Source organism: Cannabis sativa, chromosome 2 (genome assembly GCF_029168945.1).
Source record: "Cannabis sativa cultivar Pink pepper isolate KNU-18-1 chromosome 2, ASM2916894v1, whole genome shotgun sequence".
In the NCBI taxonomy this organism is placed as follows: domain Eukaryota; kingdom Viridiplantae; phylum Streptophyta; class Magnoliopsida; order Rosales; family Cannabaceae; genus Cannabis; species Cannabis sativa.
Genome location: NC_083602.1, coordinates 25,122,884 through 25,146,551, shown reverse-complemented (window position 1 = coordinate 25,146,551; position 23,668 = coordinate 25,122,884). Strand labels below are relative to the sequence as shown.

The 23,668-nt window shown below is 31.8% G+C and overlaps 1 protein-coding gene across 1 annotated transcript; it reads right to left on the bottom strand.

The window, feature by feature from the left end:
* Positions 1-16,933: 16,933 nt before the first annotated feature.
* LOC133033945 (uncharacterized) lies at positions 16,934-20,113 on the bottom strand. The gene is made up of 8 exons (XM_061108995.1): positions 19,977-20,113; positions 19,725-19,891; positions 19,447-19,544; positions 19,308-19,373; positions 19,116-19,198; positions 18,416-18,462; positions 18,067-18,145; positions 16,934-17,275 (listed from the first exon to the last, which is right to left on the bottom strand). Exons 1-8 carry the CDS (start codon positions 20,058-20,060, stop codon positions 17,186-17,188), a joined length of 714 nt encoding a protein of 237 aa, XP_060964978.1. The 5' UTR covers positions 20,061-20,113; the 3' UTR covers positions 16,934-17,185.
* Positions 20,114-23,668: the final 3,555 nt, after the last annotated feature.

The window sequence follows — 23,668 nt, the reverse complement described above, 5'->3', positions numbered from 1 at the left end:
AAAGACTTTCCAAAAACAAACACGATCTGCTACATCAGATTCGGTTGCTGACGAAGCAGATCTGCCCAGAAACGGGAAACTTACTAAAATCGGGTCCGATCTTCTTTCAATGCTTGATTCCTGCCAAAAACAGATTAGATATTCTGATTGTATCAAGATACAATCGAAATTAATAAGGAAAAGGCAATAATCAAAGTTTCCCTTAAAATGACAACTTTCCAAAAGAGAATTCCTTCTCTTTTGAGAAGTTTTCAACAAAGGAAAGTTCAGCTGAAAGTGCAACTTTCCAAACAAGGAAAATGGCAACTTATAACCGAATAAAAGAGGTAATATTTCGAAAATTAATGCATAGCAATCTTACCATAAAAAGGAAAAATTATTTTGTCACCTAACTTGCCAAAAAAGGACTTTACACCTAATATGATTAAGGCACTTCCCTTTGGTTTTCTTCTTAGCTACCTTTTTCCTCTCTTAGGAATTCCTACCCTACATGAAAAGAAAAATGATCCTACCTCTAGTGACATTCTAGGATCCAAAACTTTCAAGGCTATGGGTTACAAATTCCTTAACAATGAATGGGTGCTCACACCAAAGAGAGGGCAAAGAATGCAAATTGATTTGGAGAGTGATGATGAGGAAATTAATTTGCCCGCAAGTGAAAGTGAAGAAGAAGAAGAAGAAGAAGAGATGCCTCCTCAAGCTCCTCCCATGCCTACTTTTCCCCAATTCAACCTTGAGGAAGCTTTTACTCGTCTTCACACTTCGGTTGACAACCAATTTCAAACCTTGAGGAATGATCTCAACTCACAACTCACCAACCTCAACAATGACATCAACACCATGAGGAGTGACATGGTTCATGGGTTTGCTAATGTGCAAGAGGAGATGGCACAATGGAGGGCATACATGGATCGCTTTGGCCCTCCACCAAACTAGTTCTTGCATAATTTTTTTTTTGGCATATTTAGTTTCTTTTTATTTTTATTTTATTTTTTTTGGTTGTGTGCAAAGGCTTCATGCCTCTTGACTTTGTGTTAGTTGGTCCTTTTTTTGTTTTATTTTGTTTTGTTGTGTTGAATGTTATTTTGGATGTTATGTTTTTTTTTTAATGCATTGGATTGTTGGTTTGTTTTTTTTATTATTTTTTTTCTCTTTTCTTTTATATTTTGTGAATTACTTGCCACCCTTTTTGATGAATCAAAAGGGGGAGAACAACTATTGATTAATTTTTAGCATCACCTCAAATTTTTTTTTTGGTATCTAATTCATTTATCATAAGTAAAAATTGAGGGGGAGTTTACAAATTCATGCAAGGTAAAATTAAAAAGGTAAATTTTTTTTTGCACACATTAAGGGAGAGCTAATCCAATTTACTTTGCTTAAATTTTTCTTTCCCCTTCAAAATAATCAAATATTTGATATCATCAAAAAGGGGGAGATTGTTAACTCAAACTTTTCGATCTCCTTGTTTTGATGATTAACAAATATTTGATTATTATTTGTTACTAATGATTTATTGATTTTGTAGCAAATTTAAAAGAGAAAATAAATATTTTGGTATTTTTACCAAACTTTTGAAAGCAACACTAAATGGATTCAACAAGCATATCAAGAGCAAAAGATTCATCAAGGGATCAACAACTCAAGACCCTATTCAAAAGAGGTCTTCAAAAGCCCAAAGTCAAAAAGTCAACCCGAAAGTCAAAGTCAAAGTCAAAGTCAAGGTCAACTCTCGGGAAAAGTCAACTTGGGATCAAAAACATGCAAATCAAGCTAGGAGGCTCTTCTACATCAAGACTACTCAAAATTAAATGGTATAAATCTACTTTAGTCTTGTTAAAGTGATTTGCATAGCACACTAAGTTTTATAAATTTGAATTTTGGCCCATTCACTAACTTGTGCAACAAGTTTTCTCACACGATAGTTCAAAAAAAATTTTGATTGAATTTCTAAATTACATTTTGTTTAACTAAGAGAACAAAGTTGGAATTTCTAAAATCGGATAATCGAGTAAGAAGTTATGCGCGTTTAAGTCCCGAAAAATGGCACTTTTGCCACTGGTTAGTCATCCGGAATTTCGGATGGCAACCGGAATTCCGGTTGTAATCAATCCGGAATTCCGGTTCCCATCCGAACTTCCGGTTCATGGCTGACCTCACCTCGGGAAACGTGCTAACGGCTATAAACGACTAGTTTTTTATCAAACACTATATAAACTCGATTTTTCTTTCAAAAAATAAGTTGGTTGAGCATTTATTACATATATCTAACCTATCTAAGTGAGATTAAGGAGCTTCTAAGTTTGAAATCCAAACCAACACTTTTCACACACTTTGAGCCAAAATTTGATTTTATTCATCTTAAGTGTGCTTGCTTTTCACTCTAGGTTTCCATTGTATCATCATATTTCTAGAGTGATTTTAGCTTGTATATCAAACACATTTCCATATTGTGATTGAGGTGAGGTTGGCACCAGTTTTGTAAACAACCCGGTAATAGTGAGATTGGCACTTTAACAATCCGAGAAAGAGGTTAATAGTCCTCGGGGGTGCGAAACTATTGTAAGAGGTTTGGAAATACCTTGGTGAAAATTTCCCGGTTGTAAGGGTTAGTCAAGCCCGTTAACTTGGCTCGATATTGGAACTCAAAGCTAGGTCCATAGCTTTGAAGACCAAGGACGTAGGTGGCATAGTTCTACCGAACCTTGTAAAAATTGAGAGTTTGCATTTTCTAATCCCTAAACTCTTTACTTTACAAGTTTAATTATTTGTCTTAATATATTGCTTGCCATACTACTTGCTTTTACTTGATTAATTGACTAATTGCATAATTTTGTGTTAAAAGTTTTAATTTTCCGAAATTAGTTTAAATTTCCAATTCACCCCCCCTCTTGGAAACATATCTTGGGCTAACAAAGTGTATTTTTGTTGAAAGAAAGAGGAAGGAGCAAAGTTGAAAAGAAATGAGGGAAAAAATAACATTTTTGTTGAAGTCCAAAGCAACCCAACCCAAAAAGGTCAAGCCTAGCTCATGAAGCTCATCATCAATTTTGTCTCTTCCAAAGCATGTGATGCAATGATGATAAGTTTAGGTCATCATCAACCCTATTTTCCTCTTCCACACTCAACCTTCATCCAAAGAGTAGAAGACAAAATTATAATGATAACAAAAATAATATTAATTTTATTTTTGATTTGAAATGTCAAATTTAATCTTAATATTTATTTTATAATCCCAAATTTTTATTTATTTATTTTTAGTCCTTTTATGGCTCTATAAATAGGAGCTCACTTAGTGTAATTTGGAGTCTAATTTTTAGTGTAGAAAAACTATAGCAAAATTCTCTCAACTTTTCTTCTCATCTTTTCTCTTTAGAAATTTTATGAGAATGATTAGCATAATGGCCTAATCTTCCTTAGAAGGTTAGGGATGATTTCATATGCAAAGTGAGGTTATTTTGTATCTTTGATTCACTTTTTGTTGTAATATTTATTTGAGTAATGCAAGTTCATATTCCACTTTTATTTTTATGTTCATCTTCCATCTATACTATCTATGCTATTATATACCAAATATATATATAGACTTAGTCATGCTCTTTATATATATTTTTATTTAGTGATTATAGTAATGGTAGTATTGCTCATTTCTATCTTTTATGTTCATTTTTATTTACTTTTTGTTAAATGATATATAGGTTTAGTCATGCTCTCCCTATGTGTCTAAAAATTAATAAAAGTAATATTAATGTTCATTTCCTTCACTATCACCTCCATCTCTATCTCTATCTCTTTGTCATTATTTTTACTAAAAATATATAGGATTAGTCATGCTCTTTCTATGTGTTACTATTTAGTAAAAATAATATTGATGTTTAGTTTTATATTTAATCTTTTATTGCATTATTGCTTGATGTATAATGTCATTTCTAGGTTCTACATAAGATTAAATTATTTCTTTTATTTTTAAGAACTTGTATACTCAAAATATAATAAACTTTAATGTTACATCATTTGTGTCAACTTAGTGAATCAAAGGTACAAAATAGCTAAACAAGCATATAGATGATTCTTGAAGCCTTTCTCTCTTTTACTATTGATTACACATCTATTTGCTTTCTTTTAATATTTATTATCAAATTAAAAATCACAAAATCATTGGTTACTATTATCACTTATTATTAACCTTTTGTTTTTATTTTTCTACTAACGCTTTTGTCCATAATCACCTTCCTGTGGAATCGACCGCCCGATCTATACTACAACCACCGCTAGTGGAAGTCACATTTGGGCGTTAAACAAATTTTGGCGCCGTTGCCGGGGAGGTAATTTTTTAAAAAAAGCTTAGTGAAATCTACAATCAAGAGGTTAGTAATTTTTTTTTTTTGTTACATTTTATTTTCCTATGAATATTAGCTTATGTTGTGTAAATATTTGTGAAGAAAAGAAAAAAAATTATCAAGTAATTCAAAGTATGCTCTAAGGTTGCGGTTTTATCCGATCTTCCTTATCAGAAATGATTTCTTGATTAAAAAAACACACATATATATTTATATAATTTTTTTTTATTTGCTTTTCCTAAAAAAAATTATTATTTAATTTTATAATAGCTATTGTTTAGTATTTTTTTTTTTTTTTACTTTTTTTTTTACTTTAGTACTTGTTATAGTGTGATAGTTTATATTATTTTTTGCTTTTTTGTTTATTATTATTATTTTTTTAATTTAAATTTCTTTTTTTTTTTTTTAATTTTTGATCTAGATTTTAGCAACTCTAAAAAAAATCATAAAATACAAAAAATATATAAAAATCATAAAACACTTAGTATTTCTTACAACAATGTAATAATATATATGACACAAACCGAGTTTGTTCTGTCTAAGAAAGATTGGTTTTTAAATAAGGTTTGCGTTAGTGTACCCTCCACCTTACCTGGGAACTTCGGTTCTGTCTAGGAAAGGTCGGGACGAAGTGGTACCTTGGCAACCTTTCCAATCGGCCTGGGAGCATTCTTGTGTTAGTCTTTGTAATATTGCATTTTTGTACCTTATACTAAATTTTTTTTTTTATTGAAAAAAAAACTATGAATAAAATAAAAGAGAAATGAATGAAGAAGAGAAGCAACGTTTTGAGTTTTATTTTCCAACATACTATGCTTCATGTAGAAACTTTGCAAATTATAGTACTACTGATGGTACCAATAATTTTAATGGTGCATTTCAACTTAGCGAAAGAGAAAAACTTCAAGCTCAAGTAAATTTATTAACTAAAAAATTAGATGTTTTGAAAGCTAAGTATGATGATACATATGAAGTTTATGATGAACCTTATTTTGACTACGAAGTAGTTGATAATAAGAATGATACTCATAACTGGAAAAATCTTATTGACTGTAGTTGGAAGTCTGAGTACAACTACAATGCACCCATTGATTTAGATTTTGCCGAGAAAGCTTATACGTTTTGTCATTCATCTCAATTTACCAATAGCAAATCTCTAGAGGAAAATAGTTCAACATTCTTTTCTAGTCTAGAGAATGAAAGAAAGATGAATGAAAATCAAAGTGCTTTGCTCACTCAATTAGTAGAGGAAAATATGGAATTCAATGAACAAATTTCAAACAATGTTCTTCCTCCACAAATTGAGATAATACCATCACCCTCTACCCCAATCTCTTGCAAACTCAATGGGGATGATGCTATTACTATTTGGAGTGACAATATTTCTCATCCTGAAATTTTTCCAACCCTTCCAAATGTCATTCCAAATGAAAACAAGTATTATCATACTGATGTGATAGACACAGTTGTGGAGAAAATTTGTAAAATTTTCTCAAGCAACCAAGCATACCATTTCCTCCATGATTTTGAGAACAAATACTTTCTTTATCCTGAAAATGTCACCAATGCATCAATTCTTGAGACGAAAGATAACAGAAAGTTCATTTTTGATCTTTGGATAGTACAAACATATAGTTGGTAGACTTACCTGAGGAGATCACTTCTGTCTACCAATGACTAATCAGGTTTTATCTTTATGTTTTTAGTAAGTTTATTTAAGTTATTTTATCTTTTTTTATTTTCTATGTTTGTTTTGGGTTACTGTTATCAGGTTATCTCCACTCTCACTCCGTGCATATTGTCGTCAATCAGGTGTACTCTTTTCCCTATTTTTTTTCATTTCATATTTTTTGTGACATTGAGGACAACTCGTCTAATTTTGAGTTGGGGTGGTGAGCTCTGGTGAGCGTTCATTTGGAAAATTATAATTGTTTTGTTGAATTTTTAAGTCAAATTCTTTTCAAAATTATCCAAGCATGATTGTAGAATTACAGTTTGAGTCAATATTTGCTATATTTTGTTACCAAGTTGTGATTTTCAGAGTTCTTTTGTGCACTTTCCAAACATGTGGTAAAATGGTTGTAAACACATATAGTTAAGAAAAATTTTGAGTGTAAAGTTTTTCATTTTTGGTGAGTTGTGAGAGTTGAGAAAATAACTTTTTAAACTTTTATTGATCATTTGAATTGGCAAAGTCAAATTCTTGGAATTTCAAACATGACATTTACTAAAGGGATTAATTTTATGTTAAAAGAGCCTTTGTATTTATGTCTTTGTAACCTTATTGTATTTCTTTGTATCTTTATTTTTATATGTTGTCTCTTGTCAAAAAAAAAAAAAAAGAAGAAGAAAACAAAAAATAATAAATAAAAAAATTCATCAAAAAAAAAAAAGAAGAAAAAAATCATAAAAAAAATACAATGAAAAAAGAAAAAGAACAAGAGCAACATCATTTTATTTTGATTTTCAAGTAGTCTCCATCTTTTTTTTTTTTTTTTGAGAAAAGAAAATAGAAAAAATAAAAATAGCAAAAGTAATATCATTTTATTTTTATTTTCCTCCATTCTTTCCATATCTAAAAAAAATCATGTTAGTTTATTTTAATTAAAAAAAAAAAGAGAAGCATCACATGTCTCTCTAAAAAAAATTGTTATTATATTTCTTTATTTATTAGTTAGTTAGTTGACTCTTTATTTTGTGAGTTTTTCATGTAAATCCCAAAAGTTGTTTGTCATTTGAATTCTATTGGTTTGATATGTCTATCTTGTGATCAATATTTGTTCAAATTGCTTGTCTTAAAAAGTTTATCCTCTCTTATTTGTGCATTAATTGTTACATTTCCAACTCCAAAGAGTGTCACCCTTCCAATATAAATACTTTTAATACCCGTGAAAAAAATTGGAGTTGAGACCTTTACACTTCTGAGATTTTTCGATACTATTTGTGTTAAGACTTGAAATAAAATAAATACAGTTTGGTGCACACACACACAACTCTGTTGTTACAACTGAAATAACATTGATAGCAATCTTTAACTCCCTACTAATATTTTGAAAATGTTTTGATATTTTTGCGTGATTTGACTTGTTTATTCAACTCGATTATTCTTTTTCTCCGCTTGAATTGCTAGGGACTAGCAATAAGCTAGTTGGGGGTTGTGATTAGTGGTTAAAAATACACTTTTATTTATTTTAAATGATAAAATAAATTGAGTTTTAATTAATATTTTCATGAAATTATTGTAATATATTTTATAAATGAAAATATTTAATTTTGATTCAATTTATGTCTTTCTTGTAGGAATTAAAGTGTATTTTTGTTGAAAGAAAGAGGAAGGAGCAAAGTTGAAAAGAAATGAGGGAAAAAATAACATTTTTGTTGAAGTCCAAAGCAACCCAACCCAAAAAGGTCAAGCCTAGCTCATGAAGCTCATCATCAATTTTGTCTGTTCCAAAGCATGTGATGCAATGATGATAAATGCAGGTCATCACATCAATACCTATTTTCCTCTTCCACACTCAACCTTCATCCAAAGAGTAGAAGACAAAATTATAATGATAACAAAAATAATATTAATTTTATTTTTGATTTGAAATGTCAAATTTAATCTTAATATTTATTTTATAATCCCAAATTTTTATTTATTTATTTTTAGTCCTTTTATGGCTCTATAAATAGGAGCTCACTTAGTGTAATTTGGAGTCTAATTTTTAGTGTAGAAAAACTATAGCAAAATTCTCTCAACTTTTCTTCTCATCTTTTCTCTTTAGAAATTTTATGAGAATGATTAGCATAATGGCCTAATCTTCCTTAGAAGGTTAGGGATGATTCCATATGCAAAGTGAGGTTATTTTGTATCTTTGATTCACTTTTTGTTGTAATATTTATTTGAGTAATGCAAGTTCATATTCCACTTTTATTATTATGTTCTTCTTCCATCTATACTATCTATGCTATTATATACCAAATATATATATAGACTTAGTCATGCTCTTTTTATATATTTTTATTTAGTGATTATAGTAATGGTAGTATTGCTCATTTCTATCTTTTATGTTCATTTTTATTTACTTTTTGTTAAATGATATATAGGTTTAGTCATGCTCTCCCTATGTGTCTAAAAATTAATAAAAGTAATATTAATGTTCATTTCCTTCACTATCACCTCCATCTCCATCTCTATCTCTTTGTCATTATTTTTACTAAAAATATATAGGATTAGTCATGCTCTTTCTATGTGTTACTATTTAGTAAAAATAATATTGATGTTTAGTTTTATATTTAATCTTTTATTGCATTATTGCTTGATGTATAATGTCATTTCTAGGTTCTACATAAGATTAAATTATTTCTTTTATTTTTAAGAACTTGTATACTCAAAATATAATAAACTTTAATGTTACATCATTTGTATCAACTTAGTGAATCAAGGGTAGAAAATAGCTAAACAAGCATATGGATGATTCTTGAAGCCTTTCTCTCTTTTACTATTGATTACACATCTATTTTCTTTCTTTTAATATTTATTATCAAATTAAAAATCACAAAATCATTGGTTACTATTATCACTTATTATTAACCTTTTGTTTTTATTTTTCTACTAATGCTTTTGTCCATAATCACCTTCCTGTGGAATCGACCGCCCGATCTATACTACAACCACCGCTAGTGGAAGTCACATTTGGGCGTTAAACACATACATCTGATGCTAGTATACTTTACTAATGCCTTGGAAAGGACATTCCACTTATATAAGTGTAAGTAAACTTTATCGCTAATTATAACATCAGTGTAAATCTAGTGCACTGATAAATCATGAGACTAAAAATTTTGAAGCATATAATCATAATTACTTTCTATTGTGATGACATCATTGTAATTTTTAATAACTATATATTTTGGATTTAACAGAAATTATATATTAGAACCACAAACATGAATCTTACATGTAAACATAAATGACTTTTAATCTTCTATTGATAGAAAATAAGATTATATTTAAATGAGTTTTATTTAGGGCATAAAATCCCAACATAGGGTTCTTGAACTTTGGCAAGAGCATTCTTATGTAAAAAAAATACTCTCTACCTTTTCAAGCTTAATAATTGACTCGTGAACTAAAGCTCATTAATGCCCCAACGACATAAAATTCTTGTAGCATTATCCTTAATTTATTCTTCTTTAAGCTTAATCTATTTTTTAATCAATTTCAAAAAATCTCAGGAAATATTTTGGTGCTTTCATTAAGAACTTGAAGAAATTTTACCATAGTTGTCATTTACAACAATGGTTGCAACCCGAAAAGCAATGGTCAAACCACCTGCTCTATAAGGTAGAGATAATGCTGCCAACAACAATGAGAACCAGCTCCCCCGACAAATGTTGAGGCGGGTGCCGTAGGGGCAGGAAAGCATTAGAGGTAGGTAGTCATCCGCATCGTGGGGACCAACACAACAAACAACACGTTGATGATGACTCCATAGACGAAGATGAGTAGGAAGGTCATGAGAATGACCCTAGGAAAAATTACAACAAGGATTATGACTTTGTAAGATTTTTTAACAAGGGCCCAAGGTTTTATTAATTTGGAAGATGCTTATACTCAAGCTTTTGGGGTGGCTTCGACACCTTCAATCAATGTCAGTAATTTTGCATATGCACTGCATCTTTCGATTCCGTCTATCATACCTCGCAAAACCTAGTATACAACTCTAACTATCTATGGACCCGCTGCCTCATGGTATTCACCTTCACAGAAAAATTTCTCCAATTTTGGAGTGACATAAATCGGATGCAATGTCACTCCTGAATAGACACAGACAAACCAACAGTTGGTTTTTATGGTATTAAATCAGGTACACAATAGAAGAGTTCATATTATCTGATTATCATTATATCATAGCCAATAGATCTCTAGATGTGTATACATTAAATCTGAACATAAAATATAAGTTAAGAATATATGCCTCTTAGTGACTATTAGGGTATCCTCAAAACTTCTCATATGTTGTATTCTTTAATCCAAATAATAAGGATGATGCAAATTAACTCGCACCATTATCTTCCAAATTGATCCACCACACACATGGAATAGTGTGGGCTATTAGGATAAAGTGTATAATGCTTTCTTGTTAAAATTTGCAACACATTAATCAGAATAATTTTGAGAGAGAAAACTATTTTCTTTTTCTCATGTAATTTTGAAAATTCCTATTGAATATTATTATCTAATTTCTCAAATCAGACTTCTATTTGTAGTAGTTAAATCCTTATTAATTAAGTCATATTTAATTATTTAAATAAATATATATAACCAAATTTGGTTTACGACATTTATGAAGGAATCTCTCAATTACTTAAGAGAATATCTCAACTACTTTGAAATATTTTTAACTACTTTTCAAATTTATCTAATTAAATTAACTAATTAATTAATTAACTGAAAAAGATAAAACCAATAAGGACACCCTACAATAGAGGTAGACGCCTACAATGTCTTATTTAGGACAAGAGTGATGTCTTTTGTCATAACAACTTTTTTCTCAATAAATATTGTCTTGACAAATTTTATCTTAACAACTTTTGTCTTTTTCCTATTTAATTAATTTGAAAAATTATTTATTTATTACAAAAATAAATAATTACTATTTTGCTAACCGAACAACATTATACAACTCTTTATCCTTCCCTCGACATTGTTTCAAGGTGGTGATTTGAGGACCATGGACCTATAATTTTGAGCTCCAATGAACTAGATTATTTATTGAGTCTCATCAACCAAATAATTTTTGTTTATTAATTCCATGATTACTCCACTATAAATATGAAATTGAACTATTAGTAATTATAGAATTATATTTACTGAGTTTAACTGTAGTGTCCATCGATATAATCAATTCTAGTGATTAACCATCTATGTGTTGGTTCGTAATTAGTTTTGGTCATTTTATTATTTTACCCTTATAATTACCTCTTTATCCTTTAGTACCATTAATTCACTAGTGGAAGTATAATTTAGATCCCATCTAAATTTGTGCACAACTTTACATTTCTAAAATTAACACTTAAAGAGAACTAACATTTGATCTGTTAGAAAGGTCAGGATTCTATAATTTTAGATCATGTTCCCAACCATCACATTATTAGATTCCTAAAAAAGAAGTTATAAGAATCATCTTCTCTAAGAAACTTCAACGAGTAAATTAAAGAAACTAATAACATGAACACGAATTCATGACTACTCAGGATTTAGGCCGATCTACTATTGATAATTGTTATGATATGAATTAGGTCTTCATAGTAAACAACATGTTAGATAAAGATAACTTCATTCATATCATTCCTTGTCATATATAATTTCCATTATATACAACACCTTCACTTCGATGTCATACTACATTAGTAATCTAAACCAAGATTACTTGAACCGAAGAACATGCATTAATGAACCGTACTAACAACCATTGATTAAAGATTTCATAACTTTAATATATTGCTGACTGTTTTATTCATAGCTAAGTGATCTTAGTTCTCTGTACAACTAGTCACAACCTCATATATAAATAATAAATATTTTGATATTTATATATAAATTATTCAATAATAAATATTAATAATTTAATATTCTTGCATAAATCAAAATTTTTACTCTTCATTAATAATCATAAATATCTTTATAGGCTTTTCAGGACATAAATTCTAACACCAACAAACAAGTTCTAAAGTCAGGCGTAAGGCAGTCTCGAGGCAAGAGAAGTGGAAAGAGTCAAAGTCGAAGTGAAGCTCCGAAGAAAGTAAGGAAAGGGTATGAAGCCCAGTATCCTGAACATACCAACCTAGTAGACATTCATGAGAATGTTTACCAAGCCAACTGATTGCTGCAACACGGTTCATTACAGGAAGTCACCTCAAATGTACAAAGGAGATAAAAACAAAAGAGATCCAAAAAAAGGTGTGAATACCATGGTGATGTCGGGCATACAAGAAATGAGTGTGATTATTTGAAGGATGAAATGGAGAATTTGATCAAGAATGGACATCTCTCCGAATGAGTAAGGATCCTGATTATCTATACGGGATAGAGGGTAGCCTAGGGACAGTTGGAATATCTCAGACAGTGTAGAGCAATAAATCCTCCATAGGGTGGTTTACCAACAAGATCCAGGAATGCATGCCCCTCAGAGGGTCCTAAACGGCTAGACACCTAAAAATGCACAAGATCCCAGACTAGGGAATCCATATCCCCCAAGTGTCGCTCCACCTTAGGTGGATGGTCATGTTGCAACTATTTCCAGAGGGCAACATATTGTTGGAAGCACTAGGAACGCTCAAAAGAAGTATCTTAATGAGCTTGAGCAGGAAGGAGAAATGTGTGCTCTAGTACAGACACTAGCACAGAGGTTGTGGATGTTAAATCTGCCAATTACCTTCATAAAAGAAGATGTTAGACACGTGTACTTCTCCCACAATGACCCATTGGTGATCAAGGCTCAGGTCGCTAGCAAAAGAGTATCTCAGATTTTGGTGGATAATGGGAGTTCAGTCAACTTCCTATTTAAAATCGCTTTCCAGGCCATTGGGTTAATTAAAGCGAACCTCGTGCCTTACTCGATCCAGCTTCAAGACTTCAACAGAGATTCTCTACTACCCATGGAGAAGATCTAACTCTAAATTACTTTGAATGGTGATATAGTTGGAAGCAATACTTCCTCTACATTTAAATATTGCACATTTATCGTGGTGGATTATCCAACCGCCTAAAATGCCATTATAGGATGACCCGTTCTGGTAGATTTCAAAGCAATAATTTCCATCCAGCACTTATAACCAAATCCCAAAGCACCTGTCTAGCCAGCACATGGGGTAGTCTGGGAAGAAGACGAATTGGATCCCTGAGTGGGAGTTGAGAGAATGATCTAGCCATTGGAGGATGTGGAAGAAGTCTGCATTAGAGAAATGGATCTCACTAAAGTCGTTAAAGTAGGAAGGAACCTGCCTCTAACAGTAAAAGAATAAATTGTGTCAAAAGTGACAAAGAACCAAGGTATCTTGGCATGGAGCCATGCATATATAATGGGAATCAGTCCCCATGTAATTGGCCATGCTTTGAACATAGACTTAGACACAAATCCAATCCGACAAAAGCGAAGACCAATAGATTTGGTACGCTTGAAAGTTGTAAAGGAACAAGTTGAGAAATTGACTTCTATGGAGTTCCTTAGGGAAGCTTTATATCTGGTATGACTTTCCAATCCAACTTTGGCTCCAAAGTTAAATGGGACCTGGAGGATGTGCATCAACTTTATAGACCTCAACAGGGCATGTCTAAAGGGCTGTTTTTTGCTTCCACAGATTGACCAAATGGTGGACGCCATATCTAGAAATGAACTTTTAAGTTAGATGGACACATACTTCGAATACAATCATATCAAATGCATGTACCGGATCAAGAACACACCAACTTTCAAACAAAAAAAGGTGTGTACTGATACCTGGTGATGCCCTTTGGGCTCAAAAATGCCAGAGCAACATATCAACGTTTAGTAAATAAAATGTTCAAAGATGTCTTGGGAAAAAACATGGAAGCTTATGTGGATGATATATTGGTAAAAGGATTCATGACACATACACGAATGAACCAAATGATTCATGACATGTGTAGTTTCCTTAGTGAAAATGAAGGGTTCGCATGTTTCCACAACATATTGCCTTGGAATTCCAAAGGACCAAACCCATTCAGGGTTCTACATTCATCACTGAATCCAGAAGGAAGCTGGAATCCTTCATGATTCTCAAGCCCCTAAGGATTGGGGGTAAATATTATCCATGTTTCTAGATTAATGACACGTGTACTTCCAAGACCTAAAATTAACCAAGACGTGCCCTTTTCATAGGTTTAATTAAGTTAATGGATTAACTAACAACAAAGTCGGGTTACTGCTCTAGCTTTGGATGCGGACACAAGTCCAAATTATAGGCATGTTAAAGTCAGACCATTTTGGTCTTGGAAGGACCATCTGTCTAGAAGATGAAAGGTCCATCTAAGTGAATATAGATTCCTTCATGAGATAATCCAGAATGGGCAAATGAAGAGATAATTGGAAACCTCTAAAAACCATCCTACGCGACATCTTCCAGACATAGGGTCCCACCATGTCAGAGGTTTGTCCCCTACATAAGACCTAAGGTGTGCGTGCACCATCAAAAAAAGCATGTCTTTTTGTCCAACGCCATATTCTCTGACATTATTGTACACTTTTAGCTATGCACGAAACCTATCGCCATCAAAAGGGTCCCCACTCGTACGATGACCGTTATCTCGTAAAATAACTCTTACCTAACCAACCCAAAGTTAATATCAATTGTATTTTGCTCCATTAGTGGGTTTAGTTAACATATTTCAATTTTACCCATAAACCCGACTCAAGCCTATAAATATAACATTACCCCCTCATGTAAAGGGTTCGAAAATTATTTCACAACTTAAGGGCTAAAGATTAGAGTTCTTGAAGTTTGGCAAGAACATTCTCGTGTAAAAATACTCTCTAGCTTTTCAAGCTTAATAATATTGACTCGTGGACTGGATCATTAACGCCCCAACTACGTAAAAGTTCTTGTTGCATTATCTTTAATTTATTCTTCATTAACCTTAATCTATTTCTTAATCGGCTTCTAAAGATCTCGGTAAACAACATCAAACTTTGAATATTTCTAACAAGTACCCTAAAATAGCTAAAAATGTAAAACAAACAATTTATTCTTTTATTTTGTTTAATTAATTACTTTTTGTTTATATAAACAATATTTATGTATATATTCAAAAATATAATATTTAAATAAGAAGTTTTTACATATTTAATCAAAAAATTGAAGAAAAAAATACAAAAATACGTTAATACAGATAAATTTTTATTTTTATGGTTTAACATTTTTCTTTATAAAAATACGGATTTCAGTAAACTGTTCGATATTCTTTTTTAGTTGTTTTATAGTTTATTTATAGTTGTCACGATGTTGGTTTTCTCGTTGTTTTGGTTGTTTTATAGTTTTTGTAAGGTTGGTTTTTTGTTGTTTTTGAGAAAATCGTATTGTTGTAATTTTAAAACTTTAAAATCATATTTTTGTAAATAAAAATTTGGGAAATTACCTCATATACTATATTTTAACTTCTTTTTTTTTTTTTCAAATTTACGGTTTGAATTTCTAAAGTGGTTGCAGCGCTAATTGCAATAGGAGTTTCTATACGATTTTTTGTTGCAATTTAGGTTGCAACACTAGTTATGATATGAGTTTTTATGTAGAATTTCGTAAAAATGCAAAAAATATTGTTTTAAAGTGTAAAAATAAAAAATCCCTAAAAATTTTAGGCTGTAAAATTATAAATAAAACATAGAAAAATTAAAAAATCTCTTTAATTAAATTAGTAAAAGAATTGATGTATGGAGATTTAAAAGTTTAAATTAAGAAAGAAAAAATAAAATTTTGATAATATAGCTTTTTAAACACGCCATTTTCAGATTTAAATGTAGGAATTACAGTAGTATATTGTCAAAGTTCAATAGAAAATATTTTAATAAATAAATAATATATACTGTTTGGATAAAATATTTGACTGTATCCATGGATATATTGTATATTCTAGTATATGCTTTTGAATTTAGAAATGGATGAAGCACGTAACATTGACTTTGAAACATTCGCGAAACCTGGGTGAGAGTTTGGACAACAGCTAATGGTTGTATTTGAATTTGTTTAGAAAAAAGACTAAAAGAGAAAATGAAAAAAAAGACAACCAAACCAAACGTAACCATACAAAAATAGACATGCTCAAACTGAACTTGGATCAACATTCAAATATAATTATATATAGGTCATTCTTCTTCATATAAATATATACGAATTCAAAGTCTTCTAGATTCATGTGACCCCACTTCACTCACAAGATGAATGACTTAATACCAAACCTTTGAAAGTACTAACAAAACCCCAAAAAAGGGTAAACATTATAAGAACAGAAAAGCCATGCACGCGCACAGTTGTAAGTACTGCTCCAATCCTACCTCATTGGATTCTCCATCCATATATAAAGTATATAAACTATCAATTCATACATGTATATGCTCCATTAGTCTTTCCAATAAAAGCTTTACCCTTTATCACATAAACCCATTTTGCCAGCTCCTCATTAAAGTCAAAAATAAAAATAAATGTCCTCTTTTACCGATTTGTTTATGCTCTTTATAATGATTACAAATGTATGCTTCTCTTTCCTAATAATGAAAAAAGAAAGAAAATAAAAAATGGCACTCCTGAACTTCATGAAGGAAAATTGTGATGGATTACATTTACAAAGCCAATCATCCCTGAAGATGGCTTAAGTTAGTTGAGCTATCTTCAAACAAAACATGGTTTCAACAAGATAAGAATTGTATTTAGGTTAAGTTAGTTGAACAATCCCCAATAACATAAGCATTTGATTTAAGTAGGTAATTCTTGTGTTTGATTCTCTAGTTTTGATTAACCCTTTTTTTTTAAAAGGAATATAATAAAAAATTAACGTTGCCCATATTCTCACTGTAGTTGCCCTTAGACCATCACCAACAAACGCAACGTTAATTATAAGTTGCTATAGGGACCCGCTTAATATATTAAACTAATCAAAAAAACTAAACATAACATCATTATATATGATTATATTAACAACAAAACGACCTTTATAAACCATAATGTAAAAATAGTAAAATATTTCACAGAAACATACAAATCAGATATAAGCAAGCGTTATATTTACTTTTTTGTTACTATACTAATCACGATCAATAATTAATAATAATAAATTAATTATGTTAGTCATCAGGCTGTCCAGTGGTAGGTGTAAATATCTGGCCAATTGCTTCAAGTGCAGAAACACTCCAACTCTCAGCATGCCTTACAATCTGTCAAGTAAATGAATCATAAAGCAATCACTGATAAAATATTACGGGCAAATTGCGGCAAAATACCTAATGTTTCAAATTTTATACACTTAAATACCTAATGTCTATTTTTGGAGGAAAAAATACCTAATGTTACAATTCTCTTACACCATTACTACCACTTCTGTTAATTTATCATAAATAACACGTGGAGAGCTCAAATGCATTACATTTATTTATTTTATTTTAAAATTTAATATTCTTAATATCAAAAACTAAATACTATTTGTTTAAAAAAAAAAAAAGAGAGAGATGCAATACTAAATTACCATAGCTAAGTGAACCAATACAGTATATGAAACATGATTATCGAATTGAAGTACCAATATCATATGAAAATTGTTATGATAACTGATTTTTTTTTTTTGGAGGTAATGAAATGGAATGGAATAGAAAGGAAACAATTTTTATTCCATTCCTTTGTTTGGTTACATTTTAAAGTATTGGAATAGCATTCCAATAGAATGCTCTTTCCACCATTTTGGTGGAATAGCTATTCCATTTTAAAAAGAAAAGAATGACCATTCCAATGTAACAAGAAAAGAAATTTAATGATTTTTTTATCAATTTTTTTATGCATTTTAAATATTATTCCATTCCATTCCTATCCCTATTCCCATTCCCATTCTCATTCTTATATTTTCATTCCTCCCAACCAAACGCCTCCTAGGTATTTATGCCGCAATTTACCCAAATATTAATGATCAATACAGTAACATTGTATAACAGAAAAACAGTTTATGAAAATGTACTTTAAATTCGCCGTCTAATTCATAGACCGTACTTCCGTTGATGCTAATAAGAGGCCTCCATGGAAGCTTCAGGTAGGTCCTGCATAGCAGATAAGTTAGATTGTAGGCTGTAGCTATATTGAAGGCACAAGTACAACGTTCTATAGTAGAGACTAGAGTCTGCAGTGGCAGACTCAATAGCATTTTCATTTGATTGGCAGAAATGGATTAGGACACACAGAAAAGCCTTCTATTCTATATAAATTAATAATAATAAATCATATGCCTCTATTCTATAATATGCTGCATTCAAACTTATTGTTATGTGTAAGTTAAAAGTAAAAATGAAAATAGACCAAGTAACAAGTACCTTAATTTCCACTTTGCTACCACAAATGTTGTTTCGGAGGAGAGATCCTGCAGTGATTAGCATTACAGCAAATTAACAACAATCTGCTACTATAATGTCTTGAAATTTGTTAGTTTGGTCGTGCAGCCATGCTGGCGCAGAAGCCTTAGAGCAGCCACAGTGAGATCATGTTGTTGCTCGGTCATGCACCAGATTTGGTTAAGTCCCCTAAGGACTTGAAGTGGCCTGCTACTTTGATACCGTATCTCTACGTGTCCTAAGGCTGATGAACATCACACTTACCTTGGACTGTGGCACAACATCAGTATGGACTATAAATAGCTCAATTGGTCAGTAGAGTGAGCAGAGTTTGGAAGTGCCAAAAGAGCAAAATGAGTGCTTGAGCATCAATAGCAGGAGGTGAGTTGACAGCATCAACTACCCAGATGGACTTTTTCCTTAAAAGATTATTTCTATGCCAAACTCTACATTTGATTTAAGGGAATGGTGCAAATTAAGGAAATTGAAACATGGGAAGAGTCTGATTGTCTTGTCTTTTCTATGTGAAGCAGCACATTGTTTCAGTGTCTGATGCACTAAGATTTAACAAATTAAGATCACTAGCTTGATTTCTTTCTGGTTGTATTATGGCAAGAATATCAAAACTATACCAATTAGTAATATGATAAGCAAGTGCAACCTAAAAGGAGTGACTGACTACCTTCTCAATGTTTTCCAATCCAATAGATGGAGAGTCAAAGAAAGGAACAAGCAATTTCAAGTTGCGGGAATACAACTCCTTACCTGGAGAGAAAGCCACCGAAGACAATTCAGAATCAATTGATTGGCAAGTTTTTATTACTCATATTTATGTGATGCTAATGTTAATAAAGTCAAAATGAACTTTTCTTACCACGAAATCTGATAGTTGGATCTTCAAAGATACAGTCCTCAGCATAAATTGCAGAAGAAAAAATCCCTATGAAACTTAAAAATATAAAACAACTAATAAAAGAAAAAATTATATGTTTATATATAATTAAAAATTGTACCTGTAACGAAATAAGCATTCTGATAATCAGATTGGAGTATGGTGAGTACATCATCAACACTTGAAGCTGAAAACTCATCTATTTGTTTCTCGTTCATTCTGTGGTTAAAAAGGCATAGATAAACGTTATGTTTGTATTGTAACTTTTTTTAAAAAAAAAAATGAATAAAGATAATTTGGAACTAATCTTGGATCCCATCTCCAAAGTTTTGTTCTTTTTCCTTGCATTTTCTCAAGAACCAATCAGAAAAAGTGTGTAGGTAAAGACAGGAAAAGTACCTAGAAGACTGTTGGGAAAAAGAGAGGAGCCTGAGAAGCTCGGTGATTCCACTGACCACAATTTTCAAAACTTGAGGGGTCTCAGTCTGAGTCTTGTAGGATTTACCAGTATTGTTATCTGGGTCACTTGAGAAACACCGGGTGCTGTGCTTAATCACACCAATTGACTGCCATTACCAACGAGATTAGAAAGAAGAAGAAGGTGATGATGAAAATAGAGAGCAGAAGATTGTGTAATAGTGTATACATTACCCGGGGACTGGGGCGCCTAAGCCTGAATTGAATGGTTGGAAGCGGAAATAGAGAAGCTTGTGGAGTGAATAAGAATGCCGCCATTTCCAATGGAGTTCCATTATTTCTCAATTATTTTCGTACCAATTTAATCACAAGATATTATGGGATTTTTATTGAGCTAATAAAAAATATAGATATAATTTTGTACTACACTCTATCTTTACTGGTTTTTGCTATTTTGATCTGTAATTTTATAAGTTTATTATTTTAATTATTAATTTACCAAATATGCATATTATTATCAATTTTCGTATAATTGTTTTTTTTTGAAGATGTAATTGTTGCAACAACCATCAAGAAGGGATGGACTAAGATACAATTACAATCTTGAAAACAAGAGAGTCATCAAACTCTCTTTATACAATCCCTTGTTGGGTTTTATGCCCTAAATAAAACTCTTTACAATCTGATTAGTTATCAATATAAAAAATTTGAAGTGATTGATGTTTGCATGAATTTTACATGCTAATGGTTTAATATGTTTATTACTTTTACACAGAATCAGTTAACTCAAGATCATATGTTTATTCATAATTACAGTATCGTCAACACAGTGGAATGTGATTGTGATCATATGAATCAAAAGACTTGGTCCCTGTTTCATCAGTGTTATTGGATTTACACTAATGTGATAATCAGCGATGATATGTACTTACACTTGGAGTAAGTGTTATGTTCTTTCCAGGACATTAGTAAAGTATACTAGTTTCGAATGTATGGAGTATACATTGGACTGGACCGATATTGCAACTAAGTTAAGATATTACAAACTTACCGTTATATGTATCTTTCCAAGTCAATATCAGTAGTTGATCTTAAGATTAAAAGAATCTAAATCCTGATATGCTTAGGCTTAACTCAGGAGTGTTATTCATGTTCTTTGATTTATTAGTTAAGCCTACTTTTAGGTCAGGGTGATACGTATGTTTTGGGAACATGATAGTATGATTGAGTGGGAGTGCTGAACATAAATATGGAATCTATAGCTTCTACTGGTGTATAGAAGTCAAGTGATGATTCCCTTCGAGCTTAGCAAATAAAAGTAAATGGATGAGCTCTTATTTAACTGACTAATCATTAGATCACTAAACACCATTGACAGGTAGCTAAGTGTTTTAAGGGGCAAAATACATTGAGGGGTGAGAACGGTAAAGAAATCTCATCTCGATGTAGATCATCTATATAGAGGATCTTTAAATCACAATAAGATTATAACAATGGTTAAATGAGATAGCATATTGATATCGTGAAACATATAATATGCTCTATATAAGTCTGAGAGTGCAATTTTAAGTTCTAAGAGTGGATTCAACGAAGAATTAATAAGTAAGAATTTACTTGGTAAATTTGGTTCACTTATTGGAAGCTCAGCATATAGATCCATGGTCCCCATTCTAGTTGAGAACATTCTGCTTGTAAGACTCATTAATTGATTCGTGATTGATCAATTATAATTCTAAAGTTAGACTGTGTCTAATTTTATGAATTTTCACTAAGCAGGGGTGAAATTGTAAAGAAAAGAGATTCTAGGTTTATTTATTTATTAATAGACTTTATATGTCTAATTAATAATTAAATTAAATGACAATATTATTTAATAATCTATTTTAGTTATTAAATAATTAGTTTTGGCATTTAAAAGGTTAGAATTGGAAAATTGGCGTTTTTGAAAAAATAGAAATAAAATTTGATAAAACTGCAAAATCAAGTGGGGCCCACTGCTACACCTTGGCCGGCCACTAATTGAGGAGTTTCAAATTAATTTTTTCATTATTTTAATGTCAAATAATTCCTAACCTAAACATAGTAGTTGCCTATAAATAGAAAACGATGGCTCAGTCAAAACATAAGTTTTCACAAACCTTTTCTGACAGAAATTTCTCTCTTCAGAAAAACTGAGCCTTCCCTAGTTTCAATACCTGGCCGAAACCCTCTTCTCTTTTCCCTTCATCAATTTCGTGACCCTAGTGAAAGAGTAAGTGCCCACACACAGCAAGCAGTAACTCAATCATAGATTGGAAGACTGTGAAGGATCAAACTTGAAGAAGAAGGACATTCGGGCTCAGATCTTGATTATACTCTGCTACAGAAAGGATACAAGGGTTAGAGATCTGAGCGGAAGGAGATATTAATTCCGCTGCATCAATGTAAGGTTTTCTTAACTTTATATGTGTTTAATTTATCGTTTTAGAAAGTTCATATTTAGGGTGTTTAAACAACATACTTGTGAGTAGATCTAAGATCCTGGTAAAATAAATTCCAACATCCCTATCATAGCGTAGAGCATCCCTCGCTTCATTGTGTGCCAATGTGTTTAGCACTCTTGAAACATGATTAAGGGAGGCACTAGGAAAAGCAGATAAGGAATTGATGATACCAGTGATAATTCCCGAAAGTGCTGACCGGTCCTCTTTGAAGTTATTCACTTTCTTGAATAGCTGAAGGCAGTTCGATGCAATGCACTTTAGAGGGATATCTATTAACTTACACCAAGTGAGGCCAGGAAGAAGAGCTTGTGCTTCAGCAAGGGTGGCTGAGTGAGCGCACATTCGTGGAGAAGAGAAAGTAGCCACCAGTTCTCCATTCCAAACTCGGATGACAGCACCCAAACCAGTACGATTGCTTTTTAAATCTAAGGTCGTATCCACATTTAGGCTGTATTCACCTACAGCTAGCTGGGGAGAAATGTTGGTAGGGTCACTGTCAGCTACAATAGAAACTTGAGGATTTGGTTTTCCTGTTGTTGATAAAACAAGACATTGACAATGTTGAGCCATTAAATATTCCTGCAAATAAGTGTTAGGATAGGTCTCAAAATCATGAACACAGTGTGGTTTTTTTCTGGAAAAGCAGTTCATTTATTTTTGTCCATATAAGCCAAATAACACACACAAAAGTACTGAAATCCTGCTTTGTTAAAAAATTATAACACCGAAGAAAAAATTCTCTAATGTCACACTGCTTATTTTGTTTGTAAAACTGTTTGAAAGAAGTTCTCTCCCACGATTCCTTGGCTCGGGGACAGTCTAAGAAGGCATGGGAGACAGTTTCCTCATAAGATTTGCAACCAAAACAAAGGGGTGAAGGGATACTTTTTTTTAAAGAGATTATAAGCACAAGGGAGAATATGGTGGAAGGCTTTCCAAATAAAGTGTTTTATTTTAGGGGGAACATTTGAGGACCATAAATTCTTCCACCATGAAGTTAAGCTAGCCTAATTCAAAGTAGAGGGGAAGTGAGTTAGGGTAAGAGAGTGTGCAAGGTGGTAAGCCGAGTTGACAGTAAACAAACCTGAATTATGGTGGCCCCAAATAAGACTATCCTCTCTAGTTGGATCAATGGAAACTTGGAGAATAGAATCTACTTGGTAGTCAGGAAGGTAAAGCTTAAGTCTATTACAATTCCAAGTATGATCCGTGTCAATGAAGAAGGAGACAATTTTGTCACTAAGATGGTCTATGTTCATAAAGATTTGGCTATGAAGTCCAGGGGCCCATCGGTTGTCAGTGATAGGGATGGTTGTACCTTTTCCAACTCTCCAGATAAGGCCTTTGAGAAGAATGTCTCTTCCCCCAAAGAAGACTTTTCCTGGTATTAGAGGGATTGTGACCAACATGGGCAAAGAGGAAGTTATTCCGTTTAAAGTATTT

Excerpts from the sequence above, each read along its gene's own strand:
- LOC133033945 (XM_061108995.1), bottom strand. The coding sequence starts at position 20,060 with ATGGCGGCATTCTTATTCACTCCACAAGCTTCTCTATTTCCGCTTCCA. Across the intron at positions 18,146-18,415 it reads GTAGCAAAGTGGAAATTAAG|GACCTACCTGAAGCTTCCAT; the intron begins GTACTTGTTACT and ends TCTGCTATGCAG. Across the intron at positions 17,276-18,066 it reads AATTAGACGGCGAATTTAAA|ATTGTAAGGCATGCTGAGAG; the intron begins GTACATTTTCAT and ends TTTACTTGACAG.